This window comes from Calonectris borealis, chromosome 1, assembly GCF_964195595.1.
Source record: "Calonectris borealis chromosome 1, bCalBor7.hap1.2, whole genome shotgun sequence".
Classification (NCBI taxonomy): Eukaryota; Metazoa; Chordata; class Aves; order Procellariiformes; family Procellariidae; genus Calonectris; species Calonectris borealis.
Window position 1 is genome coordinate 49,822,432 of NC_134312.1, and position 17,470 is coordinate 49,839,901.

Below are 17,470 nucleotides of genomic sequence, written 5' to 3' on the forward strand. Positions count from 1 at the left end.
TTTCCTGTGTAGCCCACAACCACAATTTTGTCTCAGAAGCTGCAGAGTATAGTGTGATTAAAAGTGCTTCAGCCTCTTCTTTTAAGGCTGTTTTGCTTTGCATAATGAAGCCATCATCTGCCCAGGCACTTGAACCTGACATTTCTACATTCAAGGTGAGTGTCCTGAAGTACAGAGTTAGCATTCCTTTTCTTTCTCTGTGCTAACTAATGTTGAACTGTTCACACTAAGCAGAAAAGATTTAAGAGGTATTTATCCATGAAAGCTATATAGCCTACCAATTAAGTTATTTTCTTACAGACTGAGATTCTTTTATCCAATATCTAAATCTGCAAAAAAGTTCAGAATCAAAATATCTTCCATGAGAGGAGGGATGAGACACTGGGATGGTAGCTCATAGACAATTTCCTTTATTTTGTGTAGACATCTAAGCATGTTTGCCAGTACTGTCGCATATGGGAGAGTTAGATGGGGTGGATCTCTGACTTCACTGCCAGCACTCAGTAGCTCACAAGTGTCAAATTGGAAGCAGATTTGCACAAGCCAGCTGCAGACATCTGGGCATCGAAGGAAAGTTTCCACGGTTTTTACCTATGGAATCTATATCCAAATGTTAGCTGAGTTATGATTTTGTGAGTATCATGGCAGTCTGAATTATGGACTGGAAACTGAAACAACAAATTTTCCATGTGAATTCAATGTAAAACTCTTCAGCTGTAGAGCTGGTTATTAAAATTGATATTGTCCCCCATTGGTTACTAGTATTCTTAGAACCACAGATTCACAGAAATAATAAATAATTTTGAAGGGATATCTGAAGGTCGTTTAGTTCAACCTCCTTCTAAAAATAAGGCTAACTTCAAAGCTAAATCAGCTCCTCAGGGCACTGCACATGCAAGTTCTGAAAATATCCAAGGATGGAGAGCCCACAACCTCCTTGGGCAATCTGTGTCAGTGCTTTACACTCTCGTTGTGAAGAATTTCTTTGTATGTCCAGCCTGAGTTTCTCTTTTTTGGAACTTTTCCTTTGCCTTCTTCTCCTTTCTTTGTGCACCCCTGAATCTGGCCCCTTTTTCTATAGTGCTCTTTTAGGCAGTGGAAGACTGCAATAAATCATGGGACTGAGGCACATGGTATATTCAGAGAGGCTATGGGAAGTGACTTGGCATAGCCTAGAAAGGAGAAGGCTGAGGGAAGTTCTCTTTGCAGCCTTCCATCTTGGCTGAACTCCACTGAACTCCATTTTGCTTTATAACCTCACAGTCTCTACCATCTTCAGTCTATGCTTGTTGCAGCTGTATGTATAACAATTCAGACTGCCTTTCTTAATGATGTTTTGCCTTCGTGTTCCCAGTTTTCAAAATAATTTGGTTTATGCTAAGCAACTACCTATTTATTCCCTTTTTGTAAAACTGAAGGTTTGTGATTAGGGATGGGACCCTGCTAGGTTCCTTGCGATAGAAAGACAGCTGTAATCAGCCACTGCTCACTCCTTTCTTGATCCATTTGACTATTCTGGACTGTATAAAGCAGTAGAGGGCATGTATGATTTATGCTTCCAGTGTTTGTCCAGAAATTCAGGTGAGTCACTGCCTGTTCCTTTTAGGGAACTTCTGCAATTTAATCTAATATGAAAAATGCCTTTAAAATCAGACAAGACTTTTTTATTTGAAAGTTGACTCTCTGGAGCACAAGTCTTATGAGGAGCGGCTGAGGGAACTGGGGTTGTTTAGTCTGGAGAAGAGGAGGCTGAGGGGAGACCTCATCGCGCTCTACAACTACCTGAAAGGAGGTTGTAGCGAGGTGGGTGTTGGTCTCTTCTGCCAAGTAACCAGCGATAGGACGAGAGGAAATGGCCTCAAGTTGCGCCAAGGGAGGTTTAGATTGGATATTAGGAGAAATTTCTTTACTGAAAGAGTGATCAGGCCTTGGAACAGGCTGCCCAGGGAAGTGGTGGAGTCACCATCCCTGGAAGTATTTAAAAGACGTGTAGATGAGGTGCTTAGGGACATGGTGTAGTGGGCATGGTGCGTTGGGTTGACGGTTGGACACGATGATCTTAGAGGTCTTTTCCAATCTTAATGATTCTATGATTCTATGATTCTATGATTCTATCTTTGTGAATGGCAGCACAACATACTTGCAGACCAGTTCCTGAAATTTCATGGATAAAGCTTTTGTCTGTTGATTTTGTATATTGTCATTGTAATATTGCTTTTCATTATATTAGTAACAAACTTTCCTTTTTATGTCTGCTGTCAAACTCATGTCTTTCCAAAAGATCTTCATTTTTGTAAATTCTTCCATATGAAACTTCACATGAAAGTGTCATGGCAAATTTACCCATTTTGACCTGAAAGAAGGAGGGACACATATTGTAAGTAAGTTGTATAGATATACTATAAGCTGCATATTATGTAGTCCTAAACAGAGTTTAGTTCAGGCTAATTTACCTACTCCGCTGCCTCCATGCCACTGCGGCTGTGTTATTATCTGTTCATGTCTGCCTACTTTTAAGGAACATGTTTGCACCTGTACAAGTAAGTATTTTATAATATGATCAGGTTAGGTGCGAACAGGGATGTGTGCATTGTGTTTTTCAGCATCCAGAATGTTGAGGGCTTTTTAACCAAGATCCATCACCTTCCTTTCCAGGAAGGGTGGAAATTGCAAGTTACAGTGAATCAGTTTCCAAGGCTCTAGCTCTGTTAAGTATTCCCAAACACCTACGTTTTTGCCTAGTGCCTAGAAAACAATTCATGTAGCTTTCATAAACTGAGACCTAAGGTAAGTGTGTATTGTTGCCTAACTGTTTCTGCAAGATATGTAGATACTGGGAATTTAAACAGTCTTTTATGGTGATTTAGACCAATTCATTAATGCAGAAGCAGAAACCTGTGCTTCTGTGTCTCACAATATGAAAGCAAAGAGGTACAGTGTCCCATTTCTCCTTTAGCAGAAGAACCTCATGTTCTAATTTTTTCAGATAGTGAGAAGAGCAAGCTGTGCAATGTTAACTCTCTCCAGCTAACGGGGAATTTCCGAACTACAGGAAAGAGGTATTCAAGATAAAAATGTACTGCTAAATGCCATTTTCTCTTAGCTGTCCAAGCGCTCATTACCACGTGAAGGTTCCTCAGTTTCTGAGGGAGGTCATTGGTACTGTTCGTTATTTTGATAGAGGGTTTCCTTCTACTGTATCTCTTGAAGAGAACTTCAAAATGCCTTGTGAACATCTGTGGATGCTTTATTTGCAACATATGGGAATGCAGAAAGTACCCTCATCAACAGGTTTTAATCTGTCTTGAGGTGGCCTGTTCTCAGTCTCACTGTTCACACTGTTCCATTTTGCATAAAGATAACTGGTTTGCTGAAACAAACTGAAAAGAAGAATACACTTCTGTCCTGTTTGCTAGACAGTAACACATCTCAGTATCAGTTTGTGTTCTAGAGGTCTTAGTGTCTAGTGTATTTTCCTGTGAAGGGGACAGTTGGGTTAAAATCTCTCTGAAAATGGTTGAATGTCGTTTCCCATAACTTTTTCTGTTCTTTGGGGTTTTTTGCATGCACTTCTTTCTTTTCTCCCATGTTATAATGCCTAGGTGTTATTCCATAGTGATTCCCACTCTGATGTGTTCAGAAAGCTCCAGCTTTAGACTTTATTCTTCTATGAAAATTCTAGCTTACTTGTAACAAATGTTACTTTCAATCCTTCCTGTATGTGGATAAAAAAAGCAATAAAACTTACGAATTCCCAAATGACAAAAATGAGGAGGGAAATATTTCTATTGTCTCCTGCATGTCTCTTTTTGTTTTAGTCCCAGGTTTCTTTGTGAATTGTGTGTTGATTCTGAACATCTGGAATTGGCAATGTGCCAACTAAATGGTTTGGTGTGTTTTTTTTTTCTTCAGAGGTGATAGTTTCTGCTTTTGATATAGAAACAGGAAGAGTTTCTTTTGAGCGTTTAATAGTCTAGTAGTTGAAAAGAAAATAGTACCCGTGGGACGATCTGTGTTTGCAAGCAAGCCATTTACGGCTCTCAGTTACTAACACATTTATTTTAGTGTGTGCTCCAGGATGCTGACGATATTTGGACTATTCATTCCCAGATAGAATATACTACCATCTCTCTACCATGAGTAGCTAGGGCTGCATTTTACTCATTGCCTGTGGCTTCTGAGAGATTTCATTGTTCTTTTGACAATGCTGAGAAATTAATTTGCACTATTTCATAGTGCTGTGACTCCCATACTGCAAACTCCATAAGGCATTGACTTGAGGGCCAACACAAGTGCAGTGGAGTATGTTAAATTATATGTTTACATATTGAAACATATTGAAACTTGAAAGTAGAGAAAACAGTTTATTTAACCTTACAATAAATTTTAATAATAATAGAATAGCTTAGATTATCTTGTCTTAACCTGAATTTTTTTTCAATATATAAAAGACTGAAACATAGGTGACAATGATATGGACACAAAACCACTATTTGCTATGTTTTATTTTCTACAATCTGGTTAAAAGTAACATGCAAGTAATTGAATAAAAATACTTGTATATATGACTTATTTTGAAATAAAAATTATACCAGCGATGAATAAAAATCTTACTATGAAAGTCTAAATGAAAGTATGACAAAAAGAAGAGTAAACAAGTTTCTAACCTGAAAAATATTTGTTTCCCTGTTATCTTTCACATATTCCATTAATTTAATAATGTCATGGGCTCTGAAAACATATTTTCATACATTTTAAATTGTTCTTAGATTGTTAAATCATTTTTTCCTTTGTAATTGATAACAATATGAAAAAGGCATGAATAATTAAGAAAGTTGGATTCCTTGGAGAGGAATCTTGTATTTACACGGGCTAGCCCATACTGCTCAGCACTCTGATGAAACCCACCTGACTTCCATGTAAGTCTGGTACCAGCTGGCATGTATTGCATGCATGGACATAGACTTCTATGAAGTTGAATGCTTTTCATCAACTTACCTAACCAGACGAAGGCATATTTTGTACCATATTTGGTCATTTTTGTGCTTTCTAAGTACAACTGTTTGTAAAAATATGCACACTTTTCCTTAAGGTTGCCAAGTGCATGCTAAATATTAACAAACAGAATGGATAATATGCAGATTGACACTTTTTTTAAGGCATATCCTAATTTTAAAGAGCTATCGTGATGTAATTCCTGTAGTTACTGCCCCTAGAAGGGAACTGGATGCTCCCAGGTATCTCATTCCAGTGAAACCTCAGCAGCCACGCGAAGGCAGTTGTACATCTCCTGTGGCAGGTCAGCCCGAGTGAGATTGTTTCCATCCAGACGCAGATGTGTGATCTTGGAATAGGTCATTGGCCCAACAACCTTACAAAAGCTGCTCAGTGGGAACTCTGAAGTGAAGGGAAAATGAATGACAGAAAGCATGAATAATTAGGACAAATAGGACAAAATCATTATTTTTCTGCTTTTAAAATTTTATTTGGAAATTGTGACCTTAAATTTATTCTACTATTTTTCAATATTTTGCATGTCCACTGGTGTAATTCCCCATGAGTTTACTGGAACTTGAGGGGCTTTTGTTAGGAGGCGTTCTTTCCGTTAGTTGAGAAAGGTTCAGAATTTCAAGACTGAGTTTTTCAAGTGCTATGTGCTCCCAGTACCCATTTGATTTTTAAGACTTCAGATTTTATATAGAGGTCTAATCTGGCATTTAGAAAAAAGGAAAAAAAAAATAATCTCCAGTAAAACTGGAGATGCAGAGAGAGGAATCAATCATGCTGGGTACATTATGAAGGCACGGTGAAACTGTGCTACATAAGATATTGAAGGGAGTAAAGAAGTTCTGGAGAAATTGAAACGATGATATGGCCTTACCCTTAAGAAGAGGCAGTCCAATGGGTGTCTGTGTCAAGTATTACTTTGAATGTGTCATTTTGATTTACTGGGTTTCAAAATGAAATTTGGGGCTGGGGTTGGGGAGGAGTTTTACATTTGAACTGTACAGTTGAACCAGAACAGCAGGATTAAATGGTTAGTATAAATGTAAAAAATATTTATAAAAATATTTGTATTTATCATAATTTATAGATCATGATATATATAGCCTCTATGCAGCTGAAGTATTATTTGGTTCACATAACACCAGACTGGTCCTAAATGGAAAACTATGTCTTGTATCTTATGAGCAGTATTAACTGTAAGCTAGAAATTACATGAAGCAGAGAAATTCTGTGCTCGGTATACATAAGCACACACATGTACATATTATACACCTCTGTCATGCAGAGACAATCTATCCTCAAGAGAGAATGCATGTGAATAATCCTGATGTCCCCTGCATACCACATTGTGTAATTTTGCAAAGATGATCCTTCATTCTCATCTGTGTTTCCTTTGAGTCAGACAGAGGATTAGTCTATTGAAAAGCACCGTCACTACTAAAGAAGCAGTCTGAGTGGCTTGTTCTTCTCCGGGTGATTGACATCATTTGAATTCACACAGAAAATATTTTAAAGGGACTGCTTCAGCGAACCCATTCACGAGTATGCAGACAAATTTCATATCTTCAGTTGCTTTTATGTTGCAAAGGACTAGTTCTCATAATTTCTGAGAAATCAAGGTACTGTTTTCAAAATCTGATGCCATTTTAACTACCAATCATAGGTCATTCATGGACTTTTGAAATCACCACCTTATATATCTTTTTTGCATGACTATTTTGTAGAATCATAGAATCATAGAATAGTTTGGATTGGAAGGGACCTTTAAAGGTCATCTAGTCCAACCCCCCTGCCATTGGCAGGGACATCTTCAAGTAGATCAGGTTGCTCAGAGCCCTGTCCATCCTGACCTTGAATGTTGCCAGGGATGGGGCATCTACCACCTCTCTGGGCAACCTGTTCCAGTGTTTCACCAGACTCATTGTAAAAAATTTCTTCCTTATATCTAGTCTAAATCTACCGTCTTTCAGTTTAAAACCATTCCCCCTTGTGCTGTCGCAACAGGCCCTGTTAAAAAGTTTGCTGCCATCGTTCTTATAAGCCCCCTTTAAGTACTGATAGGCTGCAATAAGGTCTTCCCAAAGCCTTCTCTTCTCCAGGCTGAATAACCCCAGCTCTCTCAGCCTTTCTTCATAGGAGAGGCGTTCCATCCCCCTGATAATTTTCGTGGCCCTCCTCTGGACCCACTCCAACAGGTCCATGTCTTTCTTGTGCTGAGGGTTCCAGAGCTGGAGGCAGTACTCCAGGTGGGGTCTCACCAGAGCAGAGTAGAGGGGCAGAATCACCTCCCTCGACCTGCTGGCCACACTTCTTTTGATGCAGCCCAGGATACAGTTGGCCTTCTGGGCTGTGAGTGCATATTGCCGGCTCACGCCCAGCTTTTCATCCACCAGTACCCCCAAGTCCTTCTCGGCAGGGCTGCTCTCAATCCTTCATCCCCCAGCCTGTATTGATACTGGGGGTTGCCCCAACCCAGGCGCAGGACCTTGCACTTGGCCTTGTTGAACCTCATGAGGTTCACACGGGCCCACTTCTCAAGCTTGTCCAGGTCCCTCTGGATGGCATCCCGTCCCTCAGGTGTGTCAACTGCACCACTTAGCTCAGCAAACTTGCTGAGCATGCACTCGATCCTACTGTCTGTGTCATTGATGAAGATATTAAACTTATGAGTTAAAGATATTTAACTCATCTAAGAAAATGTGATGACCTACATCATGTTGTACATTAAAGAAAGTGGAGGAAGTATCTTTCATATCTCCACTTGAACTTCAATTGGATTCTTTCAGAACTGGCATTACAATAATCTGCTATCATTGATGAAACACGGCTTGTGTAAACTAAGTATAAATGTACACCCATCTGTACAGGCAGCTCTTTAAAGCGTGAGAGCTTAGGTAATTTTCTGGACACAGAGCTATGATGTTAAAGAATAGGTGAAGATTTGTGTATCTTTCTCAAAATAAGTTGTTTTGAGTAGGGTGTAAGGAAGTGTATTTCAAATGTTAGATATTGATCACCAATTTGATTAAAGCAAATCAAAACAATTTCTTATAATTTGTATGTTGTACAGCTTTCTTTTGGAAGGGTGAGAGATAAAATGCACCCTTAATGGCACATTTATTGGACAGTCCATATTGCAAAATAGTATAATTTTAAGACTGCAGACCAATTCTAATACTCCTCCAATTCAGAATGTAACAGCTGAAGTGAACTGATGATTCTTGTGAGTTAGGATCATATAATCTGGGAGATGTTTCTAGGATTAGATCTGTGTGGAATTTTGCTGAATGAAAACATAAGTTCCTGAGACATTGAACTCATTTGCTTGGCCTACCATTAACTATTTAGGTCCAATTTTCTGCAGAGAGTTTGGGTTTAAATTGTAAAGATTAAAATAAACATGAATTTTAATATAGGTTTTTTTCCATTTTCTTGTCATTCAGGAACAGCATGGTAAGTATATTTTTGTTGAAGGCAGACATTTAAAAACTTTTTAAATTTACTTATTTGGGTTTTTTCCATATTGTTACTTTTGAGCATGAATACTAATATTTGGTTGCAAAACAAGGTATGCTTATACAAGTTGCGTAGGTGCTTAACTACTCAAAGGATGTAAACATGCATGTAAACCACAAAATTTATCTGTGTTACCAAAATACTCAGCTGTGCTGACTATTTATGAGACTGAAACCACTTTAGAACTGGATGCAGATCTAGTCCTCACAGAATTCAAAGGAACTCCGTCATGGACTTCGGTGGGATTTGCCTCCAATATTTGGTGCACACTGTTTGCATTTGGGTATTAATTTTTTATACAGTTCATATAATTGTCAGTTGTTAGAAGCATATTAAAAATGTTTGTTTTCTAATCGCAGTCTCCACTAGCAGAAAATAAGATAAGTAGGTCTTGTGAATGTACTTGATGTGCTGTTGCTTATATGATCTGTATGGGAATTGCAAGTGAGACTAGAGCACTGTTGCATAAAATATGCCAGTAGCTTCCTTCATCCTTTATTACACTTATTAGTGTTGCAGGTGTTAAAATGTCTTCCTGAATTCATAATATTCAGATTCAGAGTCAGTGTACCTGGAATTCTTGCATGAACCAGACACTGAGAGAATAAGAAGGATTGGATGAAAATTGGATTTTCATCTGAACAATTATTTTCACACTAAAAGTGTTTGTTGCCATAAGAAACTCTGATATTCTAACAAACTACCAGAATATTTGAAATATCTAGGGGGGGAAAAAAAAAAAAACAGAAACAGGCATGTCCTCTCCTCTCCTCTCCTCTCCTCTCCTCTCCTCTCCTCTCCTCTCCTCTCCTCTCCTCTCCTCTCCTCTCCTCTCCCATACCTATAAAGCAAAATGGGAGCATAGAAACACTTATTTTTTAGACAGAATTGTTTTTTTACTATGTGCTAGGTAAGAGTATATCCCTTGTACATCAGGAGTGTAAGCAGCCTTTAGCTGAAGGAAGATTAACTGTGCAAAGATTCCTTGTTCATGCGCACAACACAGTAGGCAATCCTAATGGGATCTGAAGTCCCATAGTGATCCTTGCCAGTCTGTGGTCCCACAGTAATCATATCTGAGTCATTTCTGCACAGGCCATTGTAAAAAAATCCTTTTTGGACTTTTGGTGGAGTGAGCCACATAAAAGACCATAGAGCACCTCCACAACTAACTCTGTTTAGAGTAAGTACAATTATGGTACAGGAACTGATCCAGCCAACGGACTGGAGCTGAATATGTGGCCCCTTAACTGTCCTCTGGAACATTTTCACATTCCCCCTTGTTATACTCCACTCACATGGGATCTTCTTTCCGGGGTTTCACGTGGAAACAACTCTATAATCCTTTACAAGTAGAAATGAAATATAGAGAAGTCTGCCTTTGGACCCTCTTCTTGTATGACTGAACCTCTTTGATTCCTGTACTTTTTTCCATCCTACAGAGTTTCTTTTTGCCTTGAGGAGTCTGTAAAACAAGTGTTGTGTATATATATATATATATATATAAACCTAATGGCATCTTAAAGCATGGTAGCAAACCACTGTTTTAATTAAACAGAAAATTCTACCCTTAAATTACTACTAATAAGAAATACTAAAACAAGAAGTTTCAATTTAGAAGTTACAGTTTAGGTTTGAGGTATGCAGAAAGCAAAGGCTTTTATAAACCTTCCATGGTCCTACGCTAGCTTGGAGATCCAGCTAGCATCAAGTGCAGTAGATGATAGAGTATACAGATGATACCTAACTTGCATTCAATATAATGGATGTGCTTCAATTTATTAGTTAGAGATCAGAGGAATTTTTTTGCCCGCTGCTCCTCGCATCACAGATGAAGACAGAACATACGGAAGCCAATTCTGCTACACATGTTCTTTTATGCATATATTCATCAACTCTTGTTTAAAAAGCTCAGTCACTCAAATTAAGATATTTCTCAAACAGGTAATTTTTTTATGTTTGGCAGTGCATAATGACTGCAGCAAGCCCAGCATGAAACTCATGGACAATAATTTAGAGAAGTATTTCCTTTCTTTCTGGTAATATCAAGAGGGTTGGAACCAGATTACTCTTCCTCAGGCAAATATAAATGTTAATTGATAGCCTAAAGGTACCTGAGAAAAAGGGAGACAGTAGCAAATGAAGAACTCTGGACAAATATATTTATGTTAGGTTTCAGTATAAGTGAAAACTTTAAGCTATGTAAGCATAATCTGAAAGAGTATATCTTTTGTACATTTTAGGAGAAATTATCATTACCCTTAATACAGAAGTCTCCCTCTCACAGTGTATGTGTACCACAGGGCATGGTATGGAAGGGAAGCTGGCCTTGTTTACAGTCATCCTTACACAAATTTCTGGAAAATTACAATATTTTATTAAAAAAAAACTGGTCATTTTTTTGAGGCTCAAATACTCAAAGGTCAATCAACTCGATTTTTAGAAAGACTAAGCACTCACAGCTGTAGGTCAGGTGTAATGAATAGTGAACTGTAAAGGCTTTCTATCTGGTACTTCATAAAACTGAAACACTTATGCTAACTAAATTTTGTCCCATGTTGTCAATTAGCATCCTAGGGAACACAATATTATGCCTGTGAAATTAGATAGTCAAGAAAATTTGTTATCGAAGTCTGCTAGTTCTTATGGTTAAGCAAAAACCAGTAAATCAGAGTTCTCTTGCATCAGTCCATAGGGTAGCAATAACAGTGCACCAGTAGCCGGTGCACACCCACTCCTCACACCATCACCCTCTGCTGCTGGCCAGTACTCTGGAAATATAGCTTTCATTGCAAAATGTAATTGTTGTCACAATTGCTCAGAAGTCCTTGGAAATGTGAATGGAAAACAAACTCGGTACCTGGATATCATGCAGAAGGCTCAGAACAACCATGCTAAGCAGGGAAAATTGCCTTGTATATGTTATGAAAAAATAAACATCATCATTGTTAGCTCTTTTAGGAGAGGGAGAGTATCTGATAAGAGTTCTACAGGTCACTGTATGTGGTGCCTCAGGTAGGAAGCATTAACTCATTGTTTTCCCTCATCAAAACAAGGAACTGAGATGTAATAGGAAAAAAAAAAAGGAACGTTGAGGAAAATGTGAAGCATAGTAAATACAAAGCAATTCAAAAGATCTTGCCCTCTCTCTGGTAAAATCAGCACTAAAATATTTCGCTTTAAAGGCTATGTCTGTATGGAGTTAGCTATGTATGGAATAGCTAACACTGATAACCTAAACTCCTGATGAATACAAGCAGGCAAACAGAAGAGAAGGGTTTATGATTTTCTTTATGCCAGCTAGCAAGATGATGTAAGTCTTCCTGCAAAAACAGTTATATTTGACAGATCTACCTCTCCATCAGGGACCACCACTGACGTGGTGCAGAGGTGCAGCTGGAGAGCTTCTGATGTGATGGTGAGGCCTCTCCAGCTCTCCAACACCTCCTTCACACCCCAGGATTAGGACAGCCTCGTAAAAGCCCTCTCAGGTCTCAGTAGAAACCTCCACAATCTCATGCAAGGCGTGACATTTATTGACTTCAGGAGGAACATTATTTCAAATCATGCTTGAGTGGAGACAAGCTTGCCACCTGTCCATACGATGTGGGAAATGGAAATGAAAGGAAGAAACAACGAGCAGCTCTTTGGATTTCAAGATGGGTTTGGAGGGATATTGCATGAGAGAAGGGAGGAAAGAGAAAAAAGCAGTTACTTTGTCTTTGTTGTGCCTGATACCTTATGAATTTGTTGTCTTCTCCCTCTGTCCTCCCTCCATCACTTTCACTACCAGCTTTCTGAAAGGTTACACATACCATAGTCAGATCCTCAGCTGATATCTGTCTCTTTTTGCTGACTTACGAATTCTGAACCTCCTCCACACTGATTAAACTTTTACCACTGTTTTTTTCCTCAATTATATAAGTCAACTCCACTGGCTTCTGTGGACTTACTCCAATTTACATGAGGTGAGAATTTGGCCAATAATATCCACATTAGTATGAAAACAGAAATTTCTGTCTTTAAGGTTAATTATTTGAGTAACTATCAGATAAATGTCTGTCTTTTAACATTAATGTGGACAACAGTCAGGGAAATGTGTGCTAACCATCTAACCAGCACTATTTCTTCAGACTGGTTGATCTACCCTTTCAGATAGTTGCATTGACCATCAGTGTCCAGACTGTGGTAAATAATATTGAAAATATGCAAATTTAACTCACTGTTAATTTTGTTGACTTGGAGGTAGAAGTTTTCGAGGTTCTCACTAACGGTTGGAATGCTCTTCAGCTGATTGAAGGAGAGATCCAACTCAACCAGTGATGTGATATTGAAGACATTGCCTGGTATTCCAGAATCTGTTAATTTATTGTGGGATAAACGTAAATATTGCAGGGCTTTAAAACCTTGGAAGTACTCATTGGGAACATTGGAGATCTGGTTATTATCAAAATATAGCATGAGTAAGGAGTGAGGCAGTCCTGTCGGCAGCTTTGTAAGTCGATTGAAGCTTAAGTCAAGATACAAAAGTGAATTCAGGCCTTTAAAAGCCCCAGAAATAGAATCTGCTTTCAGTTGGTTGTTCTGGAGGTGAATGACAGTCAGATTTGCCAGCCCCTCAAGTGCACCGGGATTGACTTTTGTGATCTTGTTGTGACTTAATTGCAGGTCATCCAGAGTTTTGGGGAGTGGTCCAACAGCTTCAGTCAAATTGTTGTAGTTAATGTGAAGTTTCTTCAGATGCTTTAGTTTAGAGAAGACTCTTCCCTTAATTTTTGAATTTTCCAAATGGTTGTGATCTAGGATCAGCCACTGTAGGTCTGTTACATTATCAAACGTGTTCTCCTCAATGCCCTCAATCATATTGTTTCGAAGATAAAGGTATTTTATTCCACTTGGTACAATTGGAATGGTTTTCAGTTTAAGATTGTCACAATACATGGCAGTAGGGTAGCTTAAAGGACAATTACATTCTGGGGCACAGACTGCTGAGGATGGCCCAAAAGGATCATAACCATAATCATCTGCAGGACCATAGTCATATTGGCAAAAAATGCCACTAATCAATAACAGAAAGACGGGTAGGGAGTTTAAAGTCATCTTTGTAATGTGTCTTGTCCCTGTATGGTGAAAGGGAATAAAAAAGTTATAACTTTAATTTTTTCTTTCTTTCAGCAATATCTGAAATTTTGCCACATAAAAATTATAATTAAAAACTAATTAATTTAAGCTTCCCGTTTAAAGCTATCAATTAAGAAGAAATATATTGGTTTGTTAGTATTGCATTGTTACTACTATAAACTTACAGTCCCTGTCTTGTTAAAATCTGCCTTTGTAATGCAAAATTGCAGGCCATTCTGCTGTTGTAAGTAAAACATTCTTTATATCTTCCTGCATTCATTCATTAAGTCACAGGAACAATGATAAAGTCCAAGTTTTTTAAACTTGGCACAGAAGAGTTTTCAGTTTTGCTGAAGGCCATGTTCAGAGGCAGTTCTACCATTTAAATTCTATCAAGCATTCCTAAGGTACTGAATTGCCTCATATCTAAATCACATGTGACAAATTGACTTAAGTTTGAAAAAGCCAGGGAAGTTACAAACTGAGGGTAATGATCTGCTGTATAGTGTGTTGTTAAGGTGTCTGTAGCTTGAAATATCTTCTTCTCACGGATCATGTCCAGTAAAGCATGATCCACTAAGTTTCATATTCACCTAAAGAACAAACTAATAGAAATATATAGCATATTCTCCTGGACATGTCAAACAACCAGCACTGCATATGTGTGCACGAGTACACTCTATCTAATATGGATCTACAGTGGATCTGAAATGACTGAATTTCAGATAGTGCAAATGTTCTTGCAAATTCTATATATAACAATAAATGTGTCGATTACATTGTATGACCATTCTAAATCAATAGAACAATAAAGCACTGGCTTCACATAGTTGGTCTTCCAGTTCACATACAGTAAAAGGACACTCAGTATCCTTGGAGTTGTTTTGCTGTGATCCAATACGAGTTGTCTCACCTTACTTTTTAAGGGCATACCTTTCTTACCAGATACTCCACAAGATGCTGATCTGTGAAGATTAGTATCTTGCTTTTATTTCTTACTACCTAGATAGATGTTGTGTTGGAAAAGTGGGTCTAGCATCACTGAAGTCAGTGAGCTTACTTTGATTTTCACCAGTAAAAGACAAGGCTTGGTGTACTCAACTACTGTTCAGAGAGTGAGACAATTAAGAAAATCCTTAGAACCTTCTTGTTCTCAAGTAATTGCAGAAAGTATGTGAAACCTGTAAACAGACCACCAGACATTGATCTCAGATCTGGGCAATCTTCCAGCAGAGTAAGTTAGTCTTGCTGTTGGCACTGTTTAGTGTTACACAGAGTACCTAGTTTTAAAATGCAGGGCCATAGCTAGAAAGTCTTCCCTAATTCTAAATTTCCTTGCTTTTATTGACTTGGTAAAAGCCACATCACATTCTTGTCATCTAATATCTCAACTAAAGTACCTCTAGGCAGGGCCTATTGATCTCATGCAGTACAGCATGAAGATTTTTTAAAAAATGTTCTCATGTTATCACCAGTCAATCACCCACAAAGTCCCTCTGCTAGATATTAAGCTGTTGTCCCCTGAATAAGGAGGATGATTGCATATCTTTTCCATGGTACTGGTCCCCACACATTCATCTAATTACAAACCATAGGATAGAGCAATCATCAAAATATGAGTTTCCTTTGTCCCCCCCAATTCAGCTCAAAGTCTGGTCCTTACAGTGACATTTTTACACATCTGCATAATTTTATAGTCTTACTGGTAAAATAGCTAAATTTTATTGATATCATAGGCTGACAACTCTTAAATAGTATACAATTTTTAACTGCTCTGCAGAACCCTGGAAGTAATTTAAAAAGTTAGATAGCAAGTGTTTTGAATTATTTTATCAACAACATTTTAAAATGTAGGTGACAATTCTGTAGTGCAAGGGCATATGAGTGTGACATAAAATAGTACAGTAAAGTACATATGTAATGTAGTTAACTTGTTTTATTCATGGATTTCTCATTCACGTATCTAAATATTTCCCTGTCAGAAGTATAAAAGGTAAATAGATTGTATACACGTGCTTGTTTGTTGCACTGAACTACATGAATCCAAAAGATAAAATCAGAATACATTCTTAGAAATTTATGTTATAACATAAGCATGCTTGAACTAATTGCCTGTGTTTGTTCTAATGTTGTAAAATACCTGTGAAAATATTTGTGAAATTGCTCAGGCAACTTGCCAAAACATACTAAATCCACAAATTTTGGAAAAATGCTTACTGCAGTAGAGTAGACAAACTATTCAAACTATCTTGGAGGTAGTCTATACTACCTTAATTCTAAAGTTGTTGTGAAACAAAATAAATATAAGTTTATCATTCAATCAGCCTTAAACTGAATATACCTTAATTTTGCAGGATAACATCTTACACAGTTTGCAGAATATTTAATTTTAAGAAGTTTCAATAGTGTATTTAAAATGTGCTTTAAAATTAACTGACTATTTCAAAATACCTATAATTTTCCTCTCATTTTTTACTTGATTAATTATTTAAATATCAGGATACCTTGTCTTTTTGTAAAATGAATCAAAATGATTCAACAAATGGAATCTGTGGAGCTCCTACTGATAGATTATGAATGAATAAGTAAGCAGTGAGTAGTCTTACAAATTTCTTTATACTGTATATCAACCCTTCTTTTGAAGTAGAACAAAACAGACTGTAAAAAAGTGCAACACTGATGCACAAAATATGTGAGGTTGTTTTAAGGAAACTGAGAAAGCGAATCCACAAAGCAACTGTTGATTTGTGTTCAATTTACAAATTGGCAAACTTATCCTGACATGTTTTCACTTTCCCATTACAGCTACATTTAAATAGCTGAACATTACGGTTAAAACATGCAGCAGCACTTACCTTACTGCCTTGAAGCTGCTTTCCTTAATTCCCAGAACAGATGCAATAAAGGACTGTATCGACCAATATATGCTGTAAACAGTGTCAGGAGGTAAAAGTCTGCCAGATCCTCTGTGTTACAAGAGAAAAAAAAAAAAAAAAGCCCTAGTCACGCTGTTCTCTGAAGCTGCTATGTCATCATGGTGATCTTGTGGTGTGGCATGTACAAAAATGCAGCTCTCTAATGAAGTGCAGGTGGATACCATATTTTGTACAAGGACAACCCATCTGTTATTCCTGTGGGATGAGAGAATGACCAGTGTTTCACAAACCTGAGAAAGTTTAGACCACTAGCCATAGCCTTATACAAGGAATTTTTGTATTTTAGAGGGAAAACATTTTAGATTATAAAACAAATTACAAACAGACTTTTGTTTTCCAACTTATTTTATACTGCTAGACATGAGCTAACAAATAGTGCTCAGACCTCAATGCTGCTGTGCTTCTTCAGCCAAGTGACTCATTCATTTTTCTGCCTTTTTCTTTAACTATCTTATGTCCACAGTAAAATATCCTTAATAAAAGTTTTAGCTTGAGGATCAGAACTAAAGATGCAGGATTATCTTTGAATTATAACCTTTTCCACAACATTAAATACCGAGTTCAAAGTTTCTTCTGCAAAGCACTGGAATTTACTTGGTCTGGAGATTTACTTTGGTGATTGAATGCATGTTTGTTTAATAAAAACACATCCCAGGAACGGTTTTTCAGCAGTTACTGTAAACTCACTTTATACATTTGTTCATTTTTGCACTTACAGCTTTCTCCTGCTTTTCAGAATCTGGAACTACTCAGCTTTACGTTGTCTGTTTCTTATTCCATGGATGTAGTTCAAGAATGCATCTTAAGGCTTGGATGAGATGTTATTTTCACCAGGCAATGCCAAAAAATAATGCACTAAGACAGTAACTGTTTAAAACTGTTCAAAGGGT

At 37.6% G+C, this 17,470-nt stretch overlaps 1 protein-coding gene across 1 annotated transcript; it reads right to left on the minus strand.

Moving 5' to 3' along the window:
• Window positions 1-4,351: 4,351 nt before the first annotated feature.
• Window positions 4,352-16,721, minus strand: LUM (lumican). The gene is made up of 3 exons (XM_075150985.1): window positions 16,500-16,721; window positions 12,747-13,643; window positions 4,352-5,397 (listed from the first exon to the last, which is right to left on the minus strand). Exons 2-3 carry the CDS (start codon window positions 13,621-13,623, stop codon window positions 5,243-5,245), a joined length of 1,032 nt encoding a protein of 343 aa, XP_075007086.1. The 5' UTR covers window positions 13,624-13,643; window positions 16,500-16,721; the 3' UTR covers window positions 4,352-5,242.
• Window positions 16,722-17,470: the final 749 nt, after the last annotated feature.